Here is a 27,688-nt window from a genome sequence, read left to right as displayed (position 1 = left end):
ATCAGCCTGAAAGAGAAGGCTGATAACAACGGTGGTGCTGCTTCAGACACTGGTTCAGCAAGCAGGCAGCCGCCACAGCTGCTCCAAGAGCTTCAGGGATTCAGTTCTTTGGCTCACTCAAGCTTCACTTTCCAGGAACCCAAGTCCAATCTCAGGGTGACCTCCCTGAGGCCAAGGAGAGACGGCATCTCCTTTAAAAGCACAGGGAAAGGCAAATGGAGTTGGTTTGCTGGGTAATTTAAATAGACAACAAAATAATACAACCATTCTTTCTGAAGACATCAGCTGAAGAAAGAGAGTCATGTCTTTTAGGCTCCAAATATAGCTTCAACATGTATCATAATGAGAAACAGGCATCTTTACCACAAGCGCAGGAAGATTAAAAACTTAGTATATAATGGGGCAAGGCTGACTGGGCCAACAAATGACAATCTTCTGGCACTCTTTCAAGAGTGCTTAGTGCCTCCCAGAAGGTGGGACAGAGCCACGACAAGCCAAGTCCTGCTCATTGCAGGAATGGGAGCAACTGTCTCTTGAGAAAGCAACATCCAGTGAAAAGGATGTGAACGGCCAACTCTGGGAAGGAGGAGACTGAAAACTTTTGGAGCTCCAGAGGTCATCTGGGTGAGACATGAAAACAGACATATTTTAACATAAGACCTCCAGATAGAAAGGGCTGAAAAAGAAAAAAAAATCCAAACCATGTCGTGAGTGGTTTTGTACATAGCCTTCACTAATTACTTGGATTCATTTTTAAGAGCGTATTGTTTTTCTTTAAATTTAAATTTAGGGCCTAAAAGCATCAGTTGTCTATTTGATTTTTTTTTTCTCTCCTTAAAGTTAACTTTGGAAGTATTAATAAGAACTGCTGGAAAGGCAAGATGGGGAAGGCTCTCACCTGCTTACAAGTCCCTTATTAACACTTATTTTGAGACTGTATTTCAGCACTTATGAATACAAGTTCCAGTCTAGAATCAAACAGAAGTAACTACATTATCAGCAACCTATCGAACCAGTCTGGTAACACTACATTCACATCTAACCACACTCAGTCCTTCCAGAAAAACTTCAATACTCACAGCATTTGTACAAATACTTGCCCTCACATTTTTAACAGAAACAAATACAGCCTCCATTTTACAGAAAAACAAACTGAAGTATGTCCTCTCCAGAGTCAAAATTGAGTACCAGTGATAAACCTGTATTTTAATGCTGGTTCTGTCTTGCCTATTAGCTGCTCTGTATTAGAGAACGTTGTTCCTTTAGTGTTGTCTCCAAAGCTATTTCTCAAATCTATTGTAGGGAATCTGCTGCTTATCTCATTCTTTCCTACAGTTTCTTATCCACATACAATCTGCTCATTATTGGCAATAATATGGGACCACTACCCAAAGAAAAGCAGAGCTAGAATGTCAAGGAAAGAAAATAACATTTGCTACCTTTTGGTGCTAAGCTATATACTGACTGCACCACTGTAGCCAGATTCCCAGGGTCAAAGCAGCTCTTGCTCTGACAGAACAGTATTGTTGCAATGATACTTTGATCTTCATTATGATTCTTCCTATGCTTTCACATAATATTGTCAGAATACTCCTTTCACAGCATCAGCTTCACATTTATGTTTTTTTGGTTTTTTTTAAGGCAAGCACAAATGTTTCTCTGAAGCTACCATAAAGAATGTGCATAGAGACTAGAAGGCTAACATTGTCCGCTTCTTTAGAAATCTCACACTGTCTTTCTCGGTAAGAAGTTTCTTAAATTCAGTATGCTCCGAATGGTGCTTGCTTTAAAGGAGCAGATCAATTTGGACAAGAAACAACCAAAGTAAATTGAGCTCTTTTGGCTGAAGTTTAATAAGAGCTTTGCTTTACAACTTGTTTCAATTTTTCATTCTTCTTTATCTTTGTGGCTGTTACATCTGGGAGGATCACATGTCTCAATATTGAGGAAAAGGCTTGCTCTACAGTATCTGCAGACCACTTGAAGTACTGAGCACCACTGTTCTCTGTAATTTTCAACCCAGTATTTGAACAAACTGCTGAATTGTGGCTTGTTTATCTAAATCAAACTTCAAATTCAGTGTTGTGTGCTAATACAACCAATATTGCCTTGATGACAGTATCTTCCCGCAGCATTTCCCATGAAGTTTCTAATACTATGATGAGAACACAGCAGCTGTCCCAAGCCATTTACTATAGTCCACTCCCATTCATGTCAGCCTGGGGAACAACTTTGGCTTTCTCCTGACCCAGTCATGACTTTTGCAGACAGTTTACATCTCCAGTAAGGAATTAAACACTGCAGTTTTACCAGGATACCAGATTATTTTCAGTTCATTCCCCAAAAGCAATGTAATATTTTGTGTTGATAAATAGTTCAGTGCTCATTTCCAGTATAATTATGCTAGATATTTCAATACTTCCAGAATCCACTGGAAAATTAGTTTTGTATCATATTTGCTTTGGCAAAATAACCAGCTTTCCATGCAACTGAAGTTATTCCAGTAGTTTCTCCTCAACCTAGAAGACTGCTGGAATCAGCACAAGTTTCATAGTTTTCCTTTCTTGCCCCCTTGTACTTGCTCTAAGCAGAAATATTCTGTTAAAAAAAAAAAAAAAAAAGAAAAAAGAAAAGCTAGATGGCAATCAAATGGTTGCACTAAGGTTTTCTGTCAGACTGAAAAAGGTTAGAAATGAAAGTTTTTATAGTTAAAAAAAACACAAGTCATCCTTATGCTTAACTGATTAAAATACACAATAGCTAAGTAGTGTTTACCATCAAGCAGCACAGTATCCCATTCGAAGTGCTGAATCACGCAAGAATTTTATTCACTAACGGCTAACATGGCACAACAGTGACATTTTGGGATCCAGCACAATCACTGACCTGCTATAAAATGTTTAGCAAATGGCAGTCATTTTACAGATTGTTTGAAAATTTAGCTTCTACGAGAAAATTGCTTTCTGTTCAGCTGTGCTGCAGGTCTAGAAGTCACTGAGATGCAGCGCTCTGACTACTAGAAATAGCTTCTTGGAGGGGGTAAAAAAAAAAGCGTTTTTTCAAACCCCAGTCAGCTGGGGTTGGCTTAAGTTGGCTTAAATATTAAGATAAACTTACGGGCAAGAATAAGAATAACCAGATAAAGCTCTCTTCAACAAATCTCACCTCTACAATAAAGTAAGCATCTATACGCTCCAAGACTAGTACTAGCAGTCAGTCAGAAACTATGATCTTTATCTCGTATATACTCTCATCACTTTTTTCCAGATTCTGTCTGAACAGCACCACTGTCCAGATCAGCAGGTTTGGCACGATGCTTAGATTATTTCTGAAAATCAGTCTAATACATCATGACCAGATTTCTGTTGTTTTTTCTAACAGTTTTGCCTTCAAGCCTCCTGCAGCTACCTTGTACTTTATGCATGTCAGAAAACTGGATATAGCCAAATAAAACACTTTAAAAATTCATACTGCCCAATAAAAACATGCCATTCAAAACAGAAGGGCATCTTTCATTACTTCCAAATTACCAAAGATGATGTTATTGCCACATCTGATTTTCAGTGACCTGATCTACTTCTCAGTTGTGATTTCTGCTCTGGACTGGCAAATTCAACAGGGATCTGTGCAATCAGGCTAATGTGCTAGGGTTTCCCAATAGTCACAGGAGGACAAGAAGGTCCTTGCATATCTTGAGGGCATAATCAGGACTGCTGCCAACACAAGACTTACCACTACACATTTACTGATCACAAAGGTACTAAAATCATTGAGCTGAGCACTTAGTTCTTTTTTTGTTTGTATGTTTTTAAAAACTCTGGTTATTTTTTGAGTTTGGCTGCTGATCTGCAACAGAGCTTATTTCAAAATGCATTAATGGCCAGCCTTTGTCCTGCGTTCCCTTTTAGGTACTAAAACTGGCATCTGCCAGTAACAGAAACCTTACTGAATTTGAAGGAACTTCCTCTGCTGGAACCAATTTCTCTTACCATACCCATAAGTCAGTGTGCAAGGGGAGAGCACATCAGTCCTCTAGGTGGATGTGCAAAGATAACACTTCACTGAGGGTTGAAGGATGACAAAATAGGAGCTACAAATCTTCCTGAGGATTAGGGTAGTTTATCCAGCAGCTCCTGCACTGCCTTGAGAAATCAGAGATGCATTCCTGATAAACAGACATCTGCTTTCCTCTACAAAGTTTTAAAAGAACTCACTGTTGAGCTTTCAAGGCTTTTTTTAAAAAAAACTTGTTTTCATGTAGTACATGGGCCTCATGCTAAAAAACAATTAATACTAAATACATTTAAAAGGAATAGAGAATGAAACTATATTAATATACTGAGATCAAAACCATCCTCACTACTGGAGGTGGCCTTAGAGTGGGGGGGAAAAAAGGGCAATTCTTGAATAGTATAGCATGGTAGGATCTTTAATATAATTGTTAAATTCATACCAGATGTAGGAACCAGCACAGGGGACAGTGACCTGAAAGCACAGGCTGTTTCCACAATGCTAGCAACACCTGTGCAATGCTGGGAGACACTGTTGGCACAGTTTGGCTAGTCTACTAAAAACACTAACCGCTCCAAGCTTTCTCTCAAGTGAGAGTGCCTTACTAAAACTAATAAAAAAAAAAAAAAAGAATTTTTCAAGCTGTGTATGCCCTGAAAATTTTAAAACATGTATTAATGTATATTTGCTTCCTGCAAGACAGTGATTCAAAACCAGTTACAAAGTTCATGCTCAGGCAGGTTAAATACTACTTTGCATAGAAACAACTTAGCTGCAGTTACTTTTTTAGCTACTATTATTAAAGAAAATGGCTCCTATGTTCAGTGTTCTATTTCACTTCTGGCAGATGGGCACCGCATGTACGAGTCTGAAAAATTAAACTGAAGCTAACTGAACCAAAAGGTGTTTTAGACTTCCAACAGCAAATGCACCTATATCTATTCTCACACAAAAGGTGAGAAGTGGGAGTTAATTACTTTAAAAAAAAAGTGCTGTAAGGCTAATTACTAGCAAATTTGTACTCCCTACTTCTTGAGTTCTCTATCTTGCCAGACAAAACTGCTCTACAGGGATATTAGCTTTACATTTCTGACTTCTGTGAAAGAATACATGAATGGTTTTAAAATCTGGTACCGGTTTGGCTTCAAATAAAAAAGCTGTTTATTATTTTTTCAGTTTCTATATTACTGAGTCAAGATAAAGCCATATGAACTGTGCAGCGCATAAATCTAGACACCAAGGCCTTTGTAATTTATCTTACTTCCAGAACCAAAATGGGCAGCAACATTACAAACTTCCTTTGCCAACTGTGGTATGCATTACTCCTTGCTATGGTGTTTCAGCTATGAAGGCGCAGGATCATCTTCAAAATGATAATTTAATCTCCATGGTCCACTGACTGTGGTATTTTACATAGAACCATCAACTGGCTTGCAAACACTAAATTGCAAACATAAATTATTTGTCCAATCAGACACCTAGACTAAATTCAAATCAAAAGCACTATGCATCTGAAAATTCCACAGCTCATTTCTCCAAGTCTCCCTTCCTGTCTATTTTTGAGTTGGATGACTGGTTTTACAACTCTTTAATATCCTTAGTCCTGCTCGGAGATTTTTACTTTTGAGGGACTGACACTTGCATTACAGGCAACATTCATCATCACATCATCTTTGGGATGCTTCTTCCCAAAGAACGGATCTTCAATGCTCACAGACTACCTTGAGTGGTGAAATTGAAGAGTGCAGGTTTCTCTCGCCCATTTGGTAACTTGACGTTTGGGTCCCGTAGTTCATCGAAGAAAGAGTGCGCGCATGCCTCCAGAGGAGTCAGGCGGGCAGTGGGGGTGTACTCCAACAGACGGCTACATAGCGCAATTGCTTCTGGTGGAGTGCGGGGCCGGAAGACCTGAAAAACAAGCAAGAAGAAACAGGTTATCTGGGTACGTTTCTATTCTTTACCGATCAGAAGCAAGTCAGAGCAATTAAACCTCTCACTGCCCAACAGGTTGGAACAACTTGATGTCTGTAATCAAAATGTCTCCAGTGATGATGGGAAAATACAGCTCCTGGGGTTGAGAAAGGGTTAATTGCAAAGACTTGCACTCAAGTGAAGGTGCAATGCCAGCAAGAAGACTTCATGAGAGCGCACTCAGAAAAACAACTTGAAGAACGAAGGGGGAAACTCATTCAAAAAACCATGACAAACACATAGGTGCTATCAGCCATGCATATGGGGTGGAGTGAGGTGGGGGGCAGAAAGGTTCAAATGAGCAGGATTCACTGGATGTAAAATTTGAATAGGGCCTCGCTATATATTTTTTTGCTAGTGGACGAAGCCTTGCTAACACTGACTTTTGCAAGCAGGCAGGTCAGATTGTTGCTATGGAGGCTGCTGCTCAACTTTGGAGAACAACAAGGAAAGCAAGGGTGGGGTGCAGGAAATGTCTGGCTCTAATTTGCAAGTTACTCCTTCCTTGACCTTATTCTGGCAAGTCATTCCCACAAATTTATTGGGATAACTCCTGCACATTTGGTGTTTGTAAGGACAGCTGAAAGTTGTGTCAAGAGAACCAACTGTTTCCCCCAACAGATTTCCCCCCCCCCCCTTTTTTTTTACCTTGAGCGATTACAACATGGAGTTCACAGCAGTTCTTTGCTGAAGCTGTATTTCAAACCTCCAAGAATAGCTTTACACACCCCAAATCACACCCCCAACCTTCCTCTCTCAATACATCAAAAGCAAAATGCAAGTTAATCATGTACATGACCTAGGCAGCCTCTTCGAGCACCGCACTCTCACTGCGTTACAGGGGAAATACAGGCTGGGGGAAAGGGCGTGGGGGGCGGTGAGGGTGTTAAATTTCAATGTCAGCATTGTTGATAAAAATTGAGCTAATCCCCAAAGTGCTTTTGCACCAGTGCAGGTGAGCCCAAACCACACAGCACCAAGGAGCAAAATTAGTGCGCGACATGCTAACTAAGTGCAGACTGGGAACTTGCATAGGCACTGTGGTAAGTAAGTTTTAAACCAAAAGACACATATGCTCTCATGAACACCAAGGCTACTTTTTCCAGAAACGGAAGTTTTCTCCCCTTGGTGCCCAGCCAGCTCAGGAGGCCCTGAGTTAGGTCTAAGGCATTCTGCGCTAACTCGGGTGGCAGCGAATCCCGACTCGTGGAGTCGACGAGCCAAGTACCGAAGGAGCAGCGCTTATTTCTCATGCCGGCTTGTTGCAGGACAAAGCGAAGGAGGAAGTTTAGCACGAGAGCCGGAATCACGAAAGCAACGGCTTTCGCTCGACGCCGCGGCCACGCTTGCTGCGGGCGCTGCTGGCAGGGAGCTCGGGCCGCGGCCCGGCGCCACGCGCGCTTTCCCACGGAGCGGCGGCAGCAGCCGCTTTTCTCTTCGGTGCCGAGACCCGTCGCCTCCAGAGTCCGGATTAGTGACCACAACACAAGGGGGACCCAAGCGTCCGACTCCCAAGTCACAGCCTGACCGTAACAAAATGAAAGACTGGCTCCAATTCTAAAACAAAACAAAACAAAAAACCCTTCCAATTTGTACCTCGTGCTAACTAGCATAACTGAATGTGTCTTGGGGTAAAAAAAAAAAACACAGAAGCACAGTTGCTTGATTTTTACCCTGAGGTAAAACTACCGAGGTCTTTTCCTTATACCTTTTTTCACTGGTGTTTGACCAGGCCTGATTTACCACAGCGTGCAAGGAAAATACTTTATTCTTAGCTGTGTTTTTCCCCCCTCAGGACAGCTCATATTGCAGTTGCTACGCAGATTAAAAAACAAACAAACAAAAGCCTTTTTTTTCCTCCATCTCTCTGAGGCGAAGACAACAAGTGCTTATCTTGAGCAAATTATTAGGCAGAGTCACGGACCTGCCGCCTGTAAAAGGAGGATCCTTGTTTGTCCACTCCGTAAAAATCTTCATTTTCAACTCAGGGAAACCCTAACATCTCTTCCTTAAATTCGGCTTGAAAACTGCTCAGTCTGCATTTGGACTCAAAAATTTGTCGCTCAAAGTAGGCAAGTACTTTAGTCTACCCCGTTTCAGAACCAGGGAAGGAAAATAATAAAATAAGTAAAACCAAAAAACCCAACCCTCACACATCCTCCCCCCGCCTAAGTGGTGATTAAAACCTGAAGTGAGTTAAAGATCTATGCCCGGCTGATCTTTACCGCCTTGCGTTAACACATTCACCTGGCCGCTGCCTCAAGGACGCTATCTGAACTCCGACTTTCCACTTCTAGCATTTCTCTCGCCTTTTTTCAAGACTAGGCCTAATAGTTTGAAAAAACGTTTAAGTACATACCCGTACTCCTGAGGTGAAATGTCCTGTTCCTGACGAGTCCTAAAGATGATAATGCAGTGAAATAATCCAAACAGGGGGAGTCAATCCAAAAGAGAATAGTCCAGCAAGGAAAAATATATCCAATATTATAAGAAATCCATGGTGTGGGGGACATAGAAAATGTTTATACAATCAGAAACTTTAAACATCAGTCTCCATAGCAGCAAGTCCAACTTCACCACAGTGTATGCCAAAAAATTGATTGTGCAATGGTGAGGCATAGTATAGAAACATTTCTATATTAAATTTATGTTCCAATGCCAGTGCATTTACTAAAAAAATAAAAAAAATTGAAATCAAAACTCTAACTCGAACTAAAAGGATAATTGAAATCCCCATCATAAAGATTTTTCATTCCTTGGTCCTGGATATATATGTCCACAGACATTGAGGCCAAATCAGTTTGTCTCCAGAGGTGCATCCCACCTGTCAACCTTTCCCAGAGACACAGCGTAAACTCTTTTATTTTTTCCTCCAGAAAAAACCAAACCCCTAACAATTTATAATTTGTGCTGTAGAGAAAATAAAAATCCGTATTTTGAATTTGGCTGCTTTTAATTTGCGTGAGCTACGAGTGCATCAGGCCACCGCGGATTATTCTCCATTCTGGATTGACTTCCCCACCAATGGATTTTGCTGGCTGACGTGATCGCTTTACGATGCTTCAGGAACTGGACAGACCACCTCAGGAATGCGGGTATGGCCTTAATTTCTCTCTAGCGTTTTTCCTCCTCATACCGTCGCACCCTTGACTTTTTTTTTTTTCAATTTTTCTCTCAATTTGCCTCCCCCCCCGCGTTTGAACAACGCACTAATAAATAATAAATAAATAAATAAATAAAGCGAAAATCCTGTCTTTTAGCTCTCCTAATTCAACGCAGTTCCACCAGAAATCCTGCCCAATTCGCCCACCGAGAACTACACGAGAGGCTGCAGCGGCGCTTTAAAACGCCGAGGGCGAGGGACGGTCGCAGCCGCGGGCGAAGGGCGCGACAGTTCGCCGCAGCCCGAGGCGGCACCGCCACGAAGGCGGCCTGCCGTCGGCGCTCGCTCGGGCCCAAGGCGCCGGAGGACAGGCGGCAGGACTCACCCTTCGCTGTGAGCCCCCCTCGATTTTCTGTTTCAGCGAGGGTTTCGTCTGCAGTGTAGTTCTCAGTGAGGGAATCGCTTTTAGTCAATAATCCGCGGATTCTTTTTAGTCTGCGGACTAAAATTTAGTGCACGGACTAAAATCCGGCCCATCGGAGCGAAGTCTATCTCAGTCTAAAATATATCTGGGTGAAAGCAAAAGGGAAAAAAAAAGAAGAAAAAAAGGAAATAAAAAAAGGAGAAATTAAAAAAAGGAAAAAAAAAAAAAAGCTAAGTGCACAAAGTAAAGTATTTGGGCAGACTAACATTTAGTATGCAGACTAAATATGGCCGGGCAAAATGCACAGCAAGTCCACAAACAAAAACAAAAATAAAACACTGACAGGAACTTTTAAAGCAATCAAATACTACCCCACCTGCGCAGCAATTCATTTTTCTAAAATGAAACAAGACCTTTTGTAAGGCTATTTGCCCACACAAGGGACTGAAGGCTCAAGTTTTCATTTAAAAAAATGAACCTGTTTTGGAGATAAACAAATGCAAAATAAAGTCTTTACATCCAATATCCGTCAAGAAAAATTTGCACTTGCATAACTCAAAACCTTTTGTTTCTGCAAAGCAAATGAATTTCAGGCTGAGACCCAGGCTGCTGTTTTTTGGATGAGGGTCAAAAATCTCTGAATGATCACGTAAAATGGAAATGCTGACTCATCCAAAACCACAACTTCTTTCTTTCTTTCTTTTTCTTTCTTTCTTTTTTTTTGAATCATTCTCCCTCACCCCAGATCCCAATGAATCTATACCTCACCGCAAAGCTGAGGGACGCTGCAAGTCCTTTCCGTGTTCAGGCACGCTGGCGATGCTCGAATGCTAACAGACTGTAGCAGCTAGATGGCAAGGCCAAATGCACCTCCTTTCTCCTTTCGAAACTATGCTGCTATCAGTGTGACTTTTTTAATGCAAGTCTCTCATTTTTCAGCAACTACCACCGTCTTCAACATTTTTTGGAAACAACTGTCAGGTTTAAACATCTCCAGTATGCCATGCTCTTCCCCTACCCAAATGACCTGAATTTAGGCAAAGTTTTGGTACATGAGCAGAGTATTTGCATTTTAACTTCTTAATTAAAATAGTTTCTATTGGCCTTTCTGAATTTGAAATTTTTTCTGCATCATAAAGCGAAAGAAAGAATAGAAAGTCCGGGATACTCTTCTTTTGCTAAGCTCACATCAGCATTCAGTTCTCAAATAAAACCACACGGGGTAAGGGCTAAGTATTGTTTTAGCAGAATGGCTGGTCTGACTTTCATTCATTGTCATTCTCAGACCAGACTTTTCATGCACATCACGGAGATCTGCCTTCTTAGTCTAATTAAGCACCAAAGCTTCACAGTGTTGCACCAAGGTGCTCTTCTACCCGGTGGGTATTAAAAGACATTACTTCATGCTATTCACCACAGAGCATTTCGCATGCAGATGGTGAATGCTGTTTGCATGCTGCACTCCCTAAGAGAGCAGAGGTTTATTAAAATGACATCTGTTGCTAACACATCAAGTTTATGACACCGCAGTTAAAAATTTCCTCACCAGCTTCAGAGACTCCTATTTTGCCAAGAACCACCCACACCACCGATTCAGGCTGACGGTCTGGGCACATCTCCTTTCAGTTTGTACGCACATTTTTGACAGCACATGCCCCAGACTGGGAAGGAGGGTAATCAAGTCTCTTTGCAAATGCTTCAATATTAGGTAACAGAGAAAGCTCCTCCCTTCAACCAAAAGCTCACACTGTTTTATCAGTGATCAAAATCGTCAGACCTAAGACATGACTCTTAAAACAATTCTTCTTAAATACAATCACACAATACAACTGCCGCTACTTTAGGACATCAAGCAATATCTCAATCACATTAAGTTTAACATGATAAGCTTTATGGTAAACAAGACACATTCATAAACAAAAAAGGAAAATGAAGAAACACATGCAAGACAGCAATGTTAGTACTAAGCTTCACCTGACACAAGGTAACACTAAGCTAAGGTTGAAGCTTTGCCCTTGGAATAAATCTTGCTTCAATAGTTTGAAAACTTCAGAACAGGTTTCCTAAGTACTTTATTTTGCTATTTTGAAGCACATTAAACTCACATGATACAAATAAAGATTAAAACGAGAGAGGCACTGTTATTGGGAGTAATTTTAAGATGTATATAAACCCCCCATTTTTCTCTCTGATTAAATCCAGACCATCCCCTCCATTTTTCTAAAAAGTATTACAGAAATAGAAAATGCTTTGCCAGTCATAAAAATCCCTGGCAGGTGGCATTTACATAGATAGGGAAAATGAAATAAAGACAGAAGGGTTAAGCGGCTCACAAATGAGCCAAGAGAGAACTGGGAACAGAACCAGAAACCTGTCTCCAAAGCTACATCTTGTTGAGACCACACACTTGTTACTGGGATACATCCATTGAGTACTTGGTGAAAACAGAATGAACTAAAATTTGTTATCCTGTGCATGGTCTGCATCTATGAAGCTCTAAAGTAAGGCAACAGAGCTAAGCACAACAAAAAACTCCCTTTCTTCTCGGAGAGAACCCCAAAAATCCACCTCTGCAAAAGATCTAAGCCTTGACAGGACAGTCTCAACAGCTTGGACAGACACGTTGCAATGTGATGACAAAACAGCCAGTACATTGCAGAAGACATGTCAAAGTTATTGTTTGCTTTCTGTATATGCATTGATGCAAGTCACGTCTTAATATTATAGGAATGCTCACTTATTTATTGTTAAGCAGTACTGTCTTTACTGCATTCAAACTGGGCAGAGACAGGCAATTTATCACCCAATAAACCTGGCTTCTGTTCTCATGCATTAGGTAGAAATAAGAGATTTATTCCATCAAAAATCACTGCTCCTAGAAAAGGAGCCGGTAAACTTCAACTTGCTTTTTTTTTTTTCCTTTTTTTTAAAGTCTCCAGCAGAGCTATTTTCATTCTTTTCTAGCAAAGTCATTACACATCAAGTGAAAACCAGGATAGCCTGACTCTTCAGAAAGAAGAAAGAATACAGTTTCGCAGTCAGCATAAATCACCTGCACCCCATGCTGGGACAGATGGCTCTGCCTTCCTCCTGGCCACGCAGATCTGCTCTGTTCTCTTGCCCAAATACATGCAGTGGGGGCTGAACAGTCAGCCAGATAAGCAAGTTGATCTAGATCCTGAATATTAGTGTTCTTCAGGAGACTTTTGTAACAATACAAATGTTAATGCACAAGGGAGGCAACAGAAATATGCAGCCGGGAGGAGGAGGGCAGACCCCACTTCATGACAAATTTAAACCAACTATGAAACTGCACCCAAAGAAATATCCAGTCTCCATTGTACCTCTGTATCCCTACAAAAGGGTGAGGACTCAATCTCAGAAAGAATTTTTAACTGTAATTCTAATGTAAGTATACTTTTTAGATTTCTGATGAAAGAATTTTTCATTTTCTTTTGTCATCAGCCAAAATTAGAAGTGACAAAATGAGTTGTGTATTTATCCATTCTACTGTTTGGTATTCTTCCTCAAATCTACAGTATGAGAGTCACTTGGAAGCTTTACAAGCAAAACAATCTGCTTAAAACCCACACAAGAATCAGGAGAGCAGGAATAGATCAGGGATGAAGACAAAAAACTCTTTCTGGAGGGCGCAAAAAAATGCTCGTGAGAGAGACTAGATCCTATATCCCAATACCAGGGTGAGGGGAAGAAGGCAAGATTACTTGCCACTAATATAGAAAAAAAAAATACAACATTCAAGGACCAGCGATTAGTATGGTAAAACATATACAAAATGTATGTACACACATACTCTCTCTCTCTCTCTCTCACTCACAAGACACTTAGACTAAAGCATTTGCCAAATATTTTATAATTCTTCACTGTATTTCTTGAAAAAAAAAGAATTTCAAAGACAAAATACAAGGCTACTCTGTAATACATGACTGTGGTTCCCCACAACACTCAACCTGTAACCAGGAGCAGCCAATTGCTTTGGAGAAGTGCCAGAAGGAATATGAGTTAGAGTCTGAAATCTTATCTTCAGCACTGTTTCCTTCTGCTGTAATAACTGGGCTTGAAGACACGGACAGAAGAGCACTTCCGACTGCACAAATTATGAAAGACAGTAAGTGCTTCAGGAGGTTGGAAGGGACCCTGCCCTGTTCTGCTGTGACGTTATTGAAATGTAAAAGCTCCATGGAGAGAGGAAGTGTGAACAACCTTGCCAGTATCCCCAGGACATGAAAAGTACGAGGGCCGCTAAGCGGCGGTGCTCTAAAAGAGACACACTGCACACTTGTGAGGGCTCTGTGTGGTAGAAATTGCTTCCGCAGCTACATAACGGGGACAAGGCCGAGAGCTTAATGATTTGATTAATGTGAACAGCCTTGGCTGATACGACCTGTTGAGCTGTTGTGCCACCACGGGCATGCCTGTAGCTCAGTAGATGAGCCAGTTTGTTACGGTGCCTGTTCATGACAAATGGGTGGAACTGCAAGTGAATAAATAAATGAATAAAACAAATAAAACACTCAGGGTCCAAACTGGTCACCTCTGCCATACAGAAGGGGCCTAAACTATGTAATTATATTACATTACTGCAATGTTACTCAGATGAGATCCTTTGCTTGTCAGGGTGGTGGGGGAGAAGTGGTATGCCATGGATGGACAGACATGTTTTCTGTGCTATCCGGGAAACAATTGCTGCAGGGCCTTTGTTTTTACAGCCCAAAGGGTTTGAAATTTGAAGACAGCATCTGAGTAACACCAGGATATAGGCCAGCTGTAAAGGGACCACGATAAGCAAAGACAATCTAACACAAACTTATGAAGCACGCTTTTATATCTTTCTTCCCCCATCCCACTGCCCCAACCCCCTCCAAAAGAGCCAAAAATTTAAGAGAAAGCTAACCACCTAAGCTGAACTTCAACAACCCTATAAAATACAATTTTGCATTCGATCTCAGATTTTCATTGGCTTTCTATTCTCAAGATTGTAACATATAGGTGGAGCTTAGTCCATAGAAGAGAAACAAGTTTAGAGATTAGTAGCAGGGATCAGACTGTCCACTTTCAACAAATAAGAAGACTCAAGGAGTTGAAGTGTCTGAAGCAAAGTTCTAATCTTGTGAAAACAGCAGCCAACCCTTTAGGGAAAGGGTAGTAACTTTTATTTGACCAGCTGATACAAATGGAGAAAGAGGGCAGGCTTTCAGACACAAGCTAACCCTGAGGACAAGATTGTGTGTCCAAAATCCTGCTCATTTTTTCCAACTGTACCAGTTTGGCCCATAAAAGATATTACCGTTCCTTCAGAACCTTGCTACCCTTATAACTTAGCGCTACTTGCAGGACAAGGCAGACAAGCAGTGGGATGCACCTCCATGAGTACAAACTGGTCTATATTCAGTGAGAACAAAAAGAAATCTGATTTAAAAGAACAGCTAAGTTCTAGATTAAACATTGCTGCACTATGAAGAGAAATGCTGGAAAAGAACCAAAAAATTCTCCTAATGGAGAGGAAGGAGAGGGGGAAAAAAGTACTGTTTGGAAGAAATATTCCCAAAAAGTTTAGGCTTTCTTTTCTTTTGCTAGTGAGGGATGCACTGAATTGCAGTCATCAACTCTATCATGCACGTGACTGGTAGAAACACATGCACATGCTTGGACAACACAGGACTGTGCTGGAGAGCAAGGCTTCTGTATGTTTTATGCTGAGACTTAGGCTCTTGAGTTACAATAGTACTTCACACTCAAACTGCCAATGGATTGAAAAGACAGACTGAGAAGAAAATCAGTCTACAGTGTAATCACACATTACTGCTGCAGTGGAAAAACCTTTTTAGTATTTTCTTGAATTCTCTCCCAATCTAAGACTGACAGACCCTCGTTAACTTGAGATACTTTCATCACACTACTTCATCATATTAAATATCAATATTGTATACAGATGACATCAATACATTTCTTTTGAAAATTCTAAGCTATATGTATGAAGGTAGACCACAACTTTTCATGAACTCTGAATCCCGTGTGCTCAGAATCCCAATTTAAGCCCGAAACCGAAGGAATCTGAGCAACTACAGAACTGGATGGACTCATCCTTGTTCAATCTCAAGCAATTTCTCCAAAGCTTTGAAAAAAACATAGACCTACAACAGTAGCAACCATTTTTCTTTCATCTAGCAGACAACGGCAAACAGTTCACAGTATTACCGAGATACTCAGAAGAAAACAACCTATCCATGCCTCTGAGAAGTACCTAGAAAGCAGAGCAAAACCAGGTACGTCCAATAGAAGTCTACATGCCAGAATGTCAGGTGCAACTCATAGGAACTACACCTTCTACAGAAAATTCTTGATTGCAATGTACATACACCTTTGCAGATCAAGAATATTCCCTGAACACAACAGCTAACCATAGACCTTATTTTTGTATAGAAAACTACTGGACTGGATGTAGTCTCTTCCAGATTGCATAAAGTAGGCTAAGTTCCAATTAGAAGCTGAACATGCCCTTTCACTGGCTATCTTTGTAATACTTGCAACAATCCTTTCTCAAATATGTTGAGAGCTAGCTGCCTGCACATTTTTCATGCAAAAAACTAGCTTCTAATAGTCTGCTCAGTCCTCTGGTCATAACTAGTCCAAAAAAAAAACCCACAAAAACCCCTAAATAAACAAACAAAAAACCCCACTAGCCTTCTAACTACTGTAACATTCAGTAATTTATTAGCTTGAACTACAGAAAATTGCACCTTTGAGACTGAAATGTTTAGAGGTCAAGTCCTGCTGGCAACTACCTGTGCCACTCTAGTTAAATACGTTGTTAAAACAAAAAACATTTGCACTTTAACCTTTCAGTCCTCCTTTTCTGCTCATTAGACTGCACCTCTACAACCGCACTTTAAAAATACTTTTTCGTCCAAGCTTTTAGTCATTCTTTTCAATGGAAAAATATGGAAGCTCCAAGATGATGCACATTCCCACTATGCCATCAGACTTAATACAGCTGGGTAAGGAAGATCACTTCTATATATTATTGCTATTTACTTAAATCTTTCATGTCTTAACATCATGATGTTGAAAGAATTTTGAGAAGGAATACATCGAGAGAATGAGCAACATGACAAAGACCATACCAGATAGTCCAATTTGCTAATTCAGCATTTGAACAGTAAGAAAAGTAGAAAACTCGTAAGTGAAGTCTAACATACCCCAAATGTAATAAACTGGCCCAGATGCTACTCTACACACAATTGATATGAGGAAGAATTGGGTGTAGAATGAACTGAGGATGAGAAGCTATGCTGCAACACAACTCTCAAAAACCATTTTGTGCTAACTGGATCTTCTGGCAAGTTCCTCTGTGTTCTTTATGACTGACTTGGTTTCACTCGTGATCCTATGGAATGACCAATTAAAGCACTCCCGTAGGTATAAAGGGCAAAACAGAAGGAACACGCAGTTTCTCCATGAAGCCACATTTGCCAGAAGGGTCAGTTAGGCCATGACAGAGACATCAAGCACATATAGATGATTCTTAAGCCTATTCACATGGAAGGTGAGTTGCAGAGCCAGCTTAGATGTTTAACTCCACAGATTACAGAACATCTCAGCACCTCTACACCATTGCATATTGATCTAAACCCCAAAGTCCACAATACCTTCACTGAAGGAATCCAGACATAACGCTACAATTCACTGCTATAAGGCTTTGGGCTTATTCTTGTGGCTTTTACCACAACACAATTTGAAACAGAAGAGACCAACTGCCAGGAATTGGACCTCATTTCTCCCTCCTTCCTCTCCCCTGTTAATTTAAGATATTAAACAGCTTTACTGGATTTACTGATCTCTCAAAATATTACAAACCACCCAACCAACCCATAATTGGGCACTCAGATAGCTCAGCTGAAAATCTGTCACAGAAATAGTGACTCCCACTACCTGGCCTGCCAGGTACCTAGCACATCCTTGGGCTGCTACCTCAAAGACCCTGAATCAGCTCTATGCCATCTATCCAGAGTTTCTAAAATCATAGAGTATTTAGTTGCAAAATGCCTGAACTGGACATGCGCTGGACTAGGAACGTAATACTTCTGTGCATACACTCTACATTCTTGGCAGAAGAAAACCTGAGCTGTTAAGATACGATAGGAATATACTGTGACTATATTAGACGTTTCTCAAGCAGCAAAACAAAAATATTAACTACCCATGCTTCAACTACTTAAGACTCAATATTTAACTTACTGCACTCCCAAAAGGCTAACTAAATGCTAATTGTTACCCTCTTCCAAGTCAAATATCCTTCAATCCTCCATGTGTGGAAGATAGCTTAATTGTGTAGCAATATATTTATTTTAATGCTGGCAGTTTCCTCTTTGATCATGTTATCATATAGCCAGTATTTGCTGCAATAGTGAAAAGTGGATGACAAGAATCATCTTAAAAGTAACTCTAAGAAAAATGACCCCCCTCAACAACGCATACATTAGACTGCAAGTAAAATTATAGGAGAACTAGTTAGCAAAGTGACTGTCAACCATCCTTGTCACATTATGTAATAGTATTATAAAAGTGTCACACATATTAATGGAACGCTTTCTAACTTTTAAGTGATTTTTGTGCATATCGGGAGTTGTGTCATGACAGGATTTAGGTATATTGCAATTTAATACAAAACATCATTTGTTTAAAAAAAACCTAAGCAAAGCAAGAAACTCTAAAAAGCATCAAAAAAGTAGACCAACAGTGCACTGCTTCAATACCTTCTTTCTCCTTACCTACACCAAGAGTTATTGAGTCCATAGTTTAGTTAAAGGCATCCAGATTAGACTGAAAGCAACCAAGAGACTAAACAATCAAACTTAACCCGTGAATTTTTACTTTCAGCCCACGTCTTTATTATTCAATTCATAAAGACTCACCTTAGTCCATGGATGTGCCTTAATCTGAGGGAATTTGAATTCAGTATAGTTTGGATTCATTTCTCTAATTTGCTCCCTTGTGGGCGTTCCCAGAACCTAGAAAGAAAAAAAAGAAAGAAAATTTACATATACTTGAGATTTTCAGATTCACATGATAAACACAGCATAACTTATTACGCAATGAGACAACTTAACTGAAGTCAATCTGCACAGCTAATTAATAAGAGGGTTGAGAACAGAACATTTAACAAAACTTTACTAGACTCTTGGTGGCAATTCAGCTCATGCTCCAAGCCAAGTGTTAAAAACTTAATTCTCAAGACTTTTTAATGAAATTCATGACTCTCTCAAATTTAGCAATACTTCAACAGGAATGAGATTTTACTCTGATGAGAATGTTGTTAAACAGTACTGCTGAACATCTTCATAGATGGTAGCTCACTGCAGACGGTCGATTAAGGATAAGACCAGTAACATAGATTGCATTTTAACAGCCATTAACAACAGCACTCCAATAAGCTTATTATTAGAAGTGGGTTCTTTTCATACCTGAACATTCAGAAGAGGAAAGTAGTTTAAAGCTAACCTGAAAGCATCTACAATATACATCTGCAGTTTACTGTTAAAATTTTTTCATTCCCAGAACCTGCATGATGTTATTTATATATATAAGTTAGTAGTCGTATAAGAAATAAAACACAGTTACACATCGCCTTGGAGGGGTGAAGAGGTTTTGAGAGGATTCTGGAAATCCTTTTAGGGAATAAGCAGGACAATATGGCATTAAGGCTTATTGTTCAGTTAGCATTAGTCTCAAGAGCACCATTCAATTCTACCTACACATAAAAACTCAAAAAAAAAAATCAAAAAATCTTATTGTTATCTGTTCACATTCAGTCGCTTGGTATTCTTTTATTCTAGGGAAAGTACTAAAAAGGCCAGAGTATAAAGGAGGGGTTCCTCTAATCATACCTATAGGAACCCCATAGTCACGTTAGTCTTTCATTGCATCAGATCTCTTGCCACATAGATCAGTATGTTGTTAACCCATGATCAAGATTGTGTGGTCACAATTAGAAAGTAATACAAAACATTACAATAGCACTCTATCCCACCATTGGATAAAGAAGTATTTTGTCAAATATTCCGGTATTAGTGAACGCTTTCATTCTGTTACGTGAAAATTGCACAAACACTCTAAAGGAGTCAGGTAAAGTGCCACTATTCAGTGAATCCATGCAACTAAAAAGCCATCACCAGATATTATGAAAGAAACTTGATACCGCTTTCTATGATTTAAAACATGAGTTGCACAACACAAAAAACCTAGTAACCTTTTAAATAAGCAGCAGAGGAAAAAACAGGAAATAATCTCCCAAATTTTCAGACAATTGTTTCTTGGATAAGAGACTTCATTGACAAGTTAAACAAAATGAATGATCATGTAACTCCTACCTTCTGATCACTGCCTAGGACTTAAACCCCACCCACTCTAAAAGCTAAGTGTTCAAGTTAAAACGCTCAGATTTTTTTTTCCCAGTTTTGCTCAGCTGGTAGAAAATGGGATGTTTCATAGGATATCAGATATTTTGCCAAATTTTTAAAGGGAAGGGTAGGGGGAAGGGCAAGATAAGTTAACTGAAAAATGTGTCTTCTCCATGGTTGTTTTCCGGCTGGCTGCAGCCTGGTGGGCGGCTGCAGAGCAGCACAGCCCCGAGCTGCCTCGCTGGTTATAGCAGTCACTTGCAGAGGACTGGCCACCAAGCAATGAGCCTGCCAGGATGGCAGTGTTTTCAAAGCTTCCCACTTTTAAAATATGATTAACTTCACATCTGCAAACATTATTTTCATCCTACTTCAAGACTAAAGCCATTTTCAAAACCTCAGTTACTTGGATTAGTTCAATTAACTTCTTGGAAAAATCACAAGTAACTTACGTTGCTATTCCACCATTTTGCATTATGTTTTAAGATTTCCTTAGTATAAATAGAACTTGTTTAAAAGGAAGCACATCTTCTTTTCCCCTCCTCCCCTTCAATGTTTTGAAAGTTCGGAAGGAAAGTTTTCTTTAGTAATCCTCCTAAGAGAAGGCAAGGATTATATTTTTTACAGAGCCAAAATTCAGGAAACTGTCACAGTTCCCGCAGCTGCTCAGAACAAGAGCATCTACAGAGAGAAAATGTCTTTAAATAAAGACTACTTACAGAATCGGGGAGAATTCAACTTAGATAGGTAAGGAGGACTTCATGGGAGGTCCCAGGGACAAGCCCTAGCCATGATTCACAAAATAGAGCTGTAGTTCTGAAAGATGGGAGGGAGCAACTCCACAGCTGAAGCACAGGAGATGAGGATACTGAGGCATTCAGATAAAACTAAATTCATTCACCGGAAAGGGCCTTTGCTTGTCTGATACTGTGCACTGAGCAACAAGAAAGGTAAAAATGTGAGTGCCAGTAGCGGCAAGACTGATGAACGGAACATTTTATGCTTAAATATGAACTCTTCTAGGAAATTAGGATCATATTTCCAAGTGCAATGCTTTTTTTGATCTCTTCCTTTCCAACATTAATGAAACCAAGAAGGTGTATTTTAATGAGATGCACACTCAACACAGTCTCCTAACTACCAACTTTATACCCCATCTCCCCTTTTCTCAGGAAGCCCCAAACAGGATACTTCAATACAGATCTATTCCTCTAGAGAATAAAACCACACATGCTCTTGGTATTTAATACAATAGTGGAGGATGTGGAACTATTATAGCATAAGACCATCTATCCAGAATTGTACATTTCTTTGTAATCCTGAATCATTGTTTTCCTTGATTTTTATAGTGCTCTTGAGTTATGTGATGTTACAAGACATGTCAACCTAAATTTGAAAGACTTTTTGGACCTTTGAGTGGAAGCCACGAACATTTCTCACAATTAACAAGAGTCATTTCAAACAGCAGAACTTCAGATGCGAAAAATGACCTTCCACGTAGCCAGGGCCAATTTTGGGGGCAAAGTCTCAGAGATGTGAAGATAGAAGCTTCCCAAATTTTCCATACAGGGCGACTATTAATGTCACAAAGACATAAGGCTTGCCTGAAGAATCAGTGTAATTAAAACTTAAAAAGACACCTTACACCTTTCCTAAAAGATGGCATCACACATGCAAAAGAAACTAACTCTATAAACAATTCCAGTCTGACATCATATATATATTACTAAAAAATATTCCCTTATTTGCCTTCTAAGAAGCTGAGTTGCCAGAAGCAGGCAACAGTGCTTAAGCTCTCATGAATGCATAGAAAAGAAGGTATGGAAGAGGCATCATGTTAGGTGAAAGAAAGGAAAGCCTAACCTTTAAGTTATATATGCTTTGACAAGCATAACAACTGTACAAATGGAAAATTTACCTGCATTAGCGACTCAGTATATTTACTTTGTTCTCTCTAGCATGAAAAGCTATGTCATTGCCATTTAGGCGCTTTCAAGCAGATTAGGACAAAAAAGAGGAAGAAAGGAAAGGAGATAGGAAGAAGGAACTTTAAAGAATCTATGAATTGTAGGATATTTAAAATAGAACAGGAATTTTGGAGAATCTGACAAATTCAAATCATAATCCAGAAAAAAGTGTGGGGTAAGTAAAATGATAGACTATAAAATAGCACAAGTATTCCACACAGCTAGAAGAGGTCCTATAGCAACCAACAGAAAAATGTCCTGAAACAGCATTTTCTGCATGATCTCTGTGTTGTACTTCACTGATTTACATTGAGTTTTGTGTGTATTAGGAATAAATTCATTTGAGTAACCTTGGTAACTAATGGCTATCATACTATCACAAAAAATGGGCAAATCATCTCTTTAAGAAAAATCATATATTTGACTGCTAATTCACTTTGAAAAACCCAAAGAAGTTCTATAAGTTACTTTGCACATTTTTGGCAAATTTACTCTATCAAACAACTGCTCCTGCTATACTAAGTCAGAAAAATACTATGGGACAGATGTTCTTAGGAGAAAGGTTTCTTTTTACCTTGGAAAGGTCAGAGAGCTTTAAAGAAATACAGGATCTAATACTGAATTATTCAGGTCTATACAGATTAGCACATACTACTTACTTCTCGGGAAGAGCCTTTTAAAAGGTGGTATCTTCAAGAAGAAAGGTATATTTTTTTTTAAATCGGCACTTTTTCTTTTTCTCTTTTTTTAAGACTATTAACCAAAACAGAATAAATACTAGAGAAAACATCAGCAGTCTGATGAAATCAGCTGTGGCTGGAATGAAGACTAAACTCCTGAATTAATGAAAGGGAACTACATATGACTCTTGTAAGAAAGGGAACTTCTTGCAGCAGAAGACAACAGGCTAGAGGTCCACTAGTCTTGATCTTCTGTGTTTGCAGAATCTCAGCCATCATCACCATCTCTCAAATTAAAAGCAGCATTATCCAGTAAGATTGAGGAATACACTTGCTGAGAAGATGCTGCTTTCATTCTCTCAGATCAAAAACCTCAATGGATCAGGTTTCAGAAGTCTTTTCAGGAGAGCTTTTCCTTAACCTTAATCTGTAACAGATGAAGCTCCCCAGATCATTTGTGTTCCAGGGACAAGGTTCATGAAGGCAATTTAACAGTATATATCTCAAGTAATTAAAGGAAGGCTATAAGTTCCTAGTAATCACTTCTCTAACAAATAGTAAGAGGACATTTCTGAGTCCAGGATAAGCCTTCAATTTGACTACAAATAGCCTGAAGATCTTCATATTGTGTTCTTACAATTGGATTTTCATGGAGGAAAAGAAGAATAATATCAAATTCTTAAAGACTACCTTTCTATAGCCCAGGACTGAAGGCACCTAGCTGCACTGTGCAGCCCTGCACAGAAAATTTGAGACCCAAATAACACTGTTAGCAATGTAAGATGCAGAGGAAACTGCAGGGTTCACACAAATCCTAGTGGAATAAAGCTTCTCTGATGACCATTTTTATTTCTAAAATTTTGCCAAAATATAAAAGTTAGTTATAAGCATAAGGAGACTGAAGATTCAGAAACTGCCACTGGTGATGACTGAAGTGAACTACAGAGGGAACAAGACAGTTATTTAATTCAGAATCCTCCTGAAAGCTGTGGTTACGGCAGTATATGGCATTCTCCATGAAAGAAAACAATAAAAAAAATTAATAAAAACAAGTTTATGAGGATATATGCTCCTGAAAGTCTTGTGTGCATGCTTTAGTGAATAGCACAACAAACACTTTTGCAAACATGTCTGCACCTCTTCATAAAGTTGTTAAAGATGTTCCAAATAGTTACTTAAAAATTCTATGGTGCTGGCATCTCAAGCTGTATACACAGGCCAACTTTGAGATAATACTTCAAGAGGGCTGTAGTTAAAAGAAAAAAAAGAAAAAGAAAAAAATTTACACTCTTTATATACACTTTCTTTCAAAAATACGCTCCTGTCAAGCAAAATGAAAGCCAGCTAAATATAGAGATGTCTTCTGTTCACAAATGCAAAGCGAGCTATATACTAGCAATGAGAAGAAATTCATTGTCACTGCTGACCTGAATATAATTGTTCATCAACTTTTTGTACTGCCAGCAAGCACTGGAAATGGCAAATTACATTAGGCAAAGGGTGAGGGGACACAAGAAAAAAAAAAGGAAAAAAACACCAGAACACTTCTTTTACAAGCAAAGGGAGAGAATCTCCGTTCAAGCCCATGATGGCTGTGTGTAGGTGTTCTGCAGCACGCACAACCAGTCCCAAAGACACACATCCACTCAGCACAGGAACGCATCCAATAAAGAGAAACATTCCCTCTTCCTTTTTCTTCTCCGGAAGAGACAGCTCCTCTCTCCCCATTAACTACTCTTACTGAATTTATTTTATTTCAGAAACTGAGCCCAAAATAGTACCTTCACATTTCAGCGTGAGCCATATATTATAATTGCAGTCTATACTTAGCATTCAGCTCAATAAAACTGTCAGAGACTAAGAAGTTACATATGGATAGGATTCCTGATACTACAGAACTCATGTTTTAACACCTCTCCCCCTGCCTCATTCCTAACCCAGAGAACTATAGGAAGATTTTATTATTTCTCCTGAACTTTGGTGTAATGCCATTTTTTGTACAGAGAATAATCATAAAGGTCAGTAAGAACAAACAAAAAAAAAAACCCTCCATTTCCTAGTTCTGCAAAGTAGCACATCTCCTACTCTAGATTGTAACACATGAAAAAATCTCTCTGGTAAAGACAGTATGCAGGCTGGCATATGAAGTCTTGCCAATGTCCCAAGGTTGCTCAGATAATTATCTCTGTTCCATTCTTATGACAAACTTTTCTCCTGTTTTTGAGGGAAGTAGAGGGAAGATATTAAACAGAACCTTTCAGAAGACAAATATTAGCTTAGAAAGAAAATCATTTCGTTTTTAGAGATTCTTTTTTTGCAGTAGGGGAAAAAAGAATAATTCTTCTCCACAGGAACTAAGGTTGTATTAGTCTGGGGGGATATCATGACAAGTTTTCCATTGATGGTTTCAACAGCCTGCAGAGCTGGGAAGCAGCACAGGCAGGGCAAGGAGTTCCCCATCTTCAGAGCTTTCCCACAGGGCCAGCAACCTGGCAGACACCAGTACCACTTTTCAGGTCAGGTGCATCAGACCAGGGAAACTGCATAGGCATCCATGCCAATTTTATCTCAAAGAAACATTCCTGTAGGTTAGAATTCTTCTTTTGAACTGCATTCAGTTACAGTCCACTTGTACAACAGATTCCAAGCAGATAAACTTAAAATTGGCTTCAAGGGAAGCAACTGGGCCATCAGACCCTGTGCCTTGCGTGAACACTCAGAAGAAGCGACAAGTGATTCTTGTGGGTGACTCCATGTTGCAGGAGATGGAAGCACCTATCTGCTGACCTGACCTCTTGTCTAGAGAGATTTGCTGCCTGCCAGGGGCTCGTATATGAGATGTCACTGAAAGACTGCCAAGGTTTGTCCACGCGTCAGGCTATTAACCTCTACTGCTCTTTCATGTGGTCGCTAATGATACAAAGGGAAAATTGGAAACAATCAAACAGGTTTTCAGTGCTCTGGGGATGGTGGTCAAGAGTCTGGGCCCAGGCAATCTTCTCCTCAATCCTACCACTGACAGGAAAGGATAGGAGAAGGAGTAGATGGATTTTCCAAGTTAACAACTGGCTGCACTGCTTGTGTTGGCAACAAGGTTTTGGTTTCTGTTAACATGGGGTCTTGTTTGAAGATCAGCAACCGATGGGGAGAGATGAGATCCACCTTACTAAGCGAGGTTGGTCAGCCTGGTAAAGAGGGCTTTAAACTAGGAAGGATGAGAGAAGGGAAGAGTTATAAGACAACGTAGTCAACAAAACTCAAGTCAGGAGGCCTCTAGCAGCTGAGGAGGCACATATGGGGGCTATGCGCATGGTTATGGGGGATACTATTGCACCCCTCCTGTGAAACCTGCATGAACAACTACCTCTATGTACACCGGTACACCAATACATGCAGCACAGGGAATAAACAGGAGGAACTGGAGGCCTGTGTGCGGTTGCAGGGCCATGAGCTCATTGCAATTACAGAGACATGGCGGGATAGCTCACATGACTGGTATGTCGTCATAGACAGCTACATGCTTTTTTAGGAAAGACAGATCAGGAAGGCAAGGTGGTGGACTTGCTTTTATGTGAGAGAGCAACTGCAAGGAATCAAGCTGTCTACACATGGATGAAGAGCTGGTTGAGAGCTTATGGGTAGTAATTTAAGGACAGGGTAACATGGGTGACACTGTTGTGGATGTCTGCTACAGGCTACTTACTCAGGAAGAAGTCAATGAGGCCTTCAACAGACAGCTGGAAGTAGCCTCACAATCACAGGCCCTGGTTCTCATGGGAGACTTCAACCACCCTGGTATCTGCTGGAAGGACAACACAGCTAGGCACAAACAGTCCAGGAGGCTCCTGCAGAGCATCAGTGATAACTTCTTGACACAGGTGGTGGAGGAGCCAACGAGGAGGGGTGTCCTGCTGGACCTTGTCCTAACCAACAAAGGAGGACTGGTTGGAGACGTGAAGGCTGCGGGCAGCCTTGGCTGCAGTGACCATGAGATATTGTTCAGGATCCTGCAAGCAGGAAGCAAGCCAGTAAGTAGGATTGCAACGCGGGACTTGAGGAGATCCTCAGGAGCAGCCTTTGGCCTCTTCAGGGACCTGCTTGGAGGAATCCCATGGGTTAGGACCCTAGAAGGAAGGGGAGTCCAGGCGAGCCGGCTAGTATTCAAGCAGCACTTGCTCCAAGCTCAAGAGCGGTGCCTCCCAAGGAGGGAAGTCCAGGAAAGCGGGCAGGAGACCTGCGTGGATGAGCAAGGAGCTCCTGACAAAACTCCAACAGTAGTGGAAAGTACACAGAATGTGGAAGAGGGGACAGGCTACTTGGGAGGAATGTAAGAAGGTGGTCAGAGTGTGCAGGGATGTGATGTGGAAGGCTAAGGCCCACCTGGAGTTAAGTCTGGCCAGGGATGCCAAGGACAACAACAAGGGCTTCTTCAAATACATCAGTAGCAAGGGGAGGACTGGGGAAAATGTGGGCCCGCTACCGAATGGGGCAGGGGTCCTGGTGACGAAGGCTGCAGAGAAGGCAGTTACTGAATGACTTCATTGCTTCAGTCTTCACTGCTAAGGGCAGCCCTCAGGAATCGCAGAGCCTGGAGGCGAGAGGGAAAGTCTGGAGAAAGGAAGACTTTCCTTTGGTTGAGGAGGATGGGGTTAGAGGTCCTAATTAGCAAACCTGATGTCCACACATCCGTGGGCCCTGACGGGATGCACCCACGAGTACTGAAGGAGCTGGCAGATGTTGCTAGGCCACTCTCCATCGTCTTTCAAAGATCATGGAGAACTGGGAAGGTGCCTGAGGACTGGAAGAACGCCGATGTCACTCCAGTCTTCAAAAAGGGCAAGGAGGAGGACCCAGGAAGCTACAGGCCAGTCAGCCTCACCTCCATCCCTGGAAAGCTGATGGAACAGCCCATTCTGGATGTCATCTCCAAGCACAGGGAGGAAAAGAAAGTGGTCAGGAGTAGCCAGCATGGATTCACCAAGGGGAAATCCTGCTTCACCAATCTGATAGCCTTCTATGATGGAATGGCTGGCTGCGTAGATGAGAGGAGAGCAGTGGATGTTGTGTACCTTGATTTCAGCAAGGCTTTTGGCACTGTCTCCCATAGCATC

At 40.6% G+C, this 27,688-nt stretch overlaps 1 protein-coding gene across 3 annotated transcripts in view; it reads right to left on the bottom strand.

Annotated features, from left to right (window-relative positions):
* Positions 1–27,688, bottom strand: part of GSK3B (glycogen synthase kinase 3 beta) — a 156,925-nt gene that overhangs the window by 9,059 nt on the left and 120,178 nt on the right. For 2 of the 3 annotated variants that reach the window (XM_062595146.1, XM_062595129.1), the window contains exons 8-10: positions 18,446–18,541; positions 8,342–8,380; positions 5,733–5,919 (exon numbers count right to left, since the gene is read on the bottom strand). In XM_062595146.1, the coding sequence (XP_062451130.1) occupies positions 5,733–5,919; positions 8,342–8,380; positions 18,446–18,541 (322 nt within the window). The remainder of the gene's footprint in view (positions 1–5,732; positions 5,920–8,341; positions 8,381–18,445; positions 18,542–27,688) is intronic. The other variant, XM_062595138.1, reaches the window with a different exon arrangement.

The sequence above is a fragment of the Rhea pennata genome, chromosome 1 (genome assembly GCF_028389875.1).
Source record: "Rhea pennata isolate bPtePen1 chromosome 1, bPtePen1.pri, whole genome shotgun sequence".
Taxonomy (NCBI): Eukaryota; Metazoa; Chordata; class Aves; order Rheiformes; family Rheidae; genus Rhea; species Rhea pennata.
Note: the sequence above shows the minus strand (reverse complement) of the source record. Positions and strands in the feature narration are given on the sequence as shown.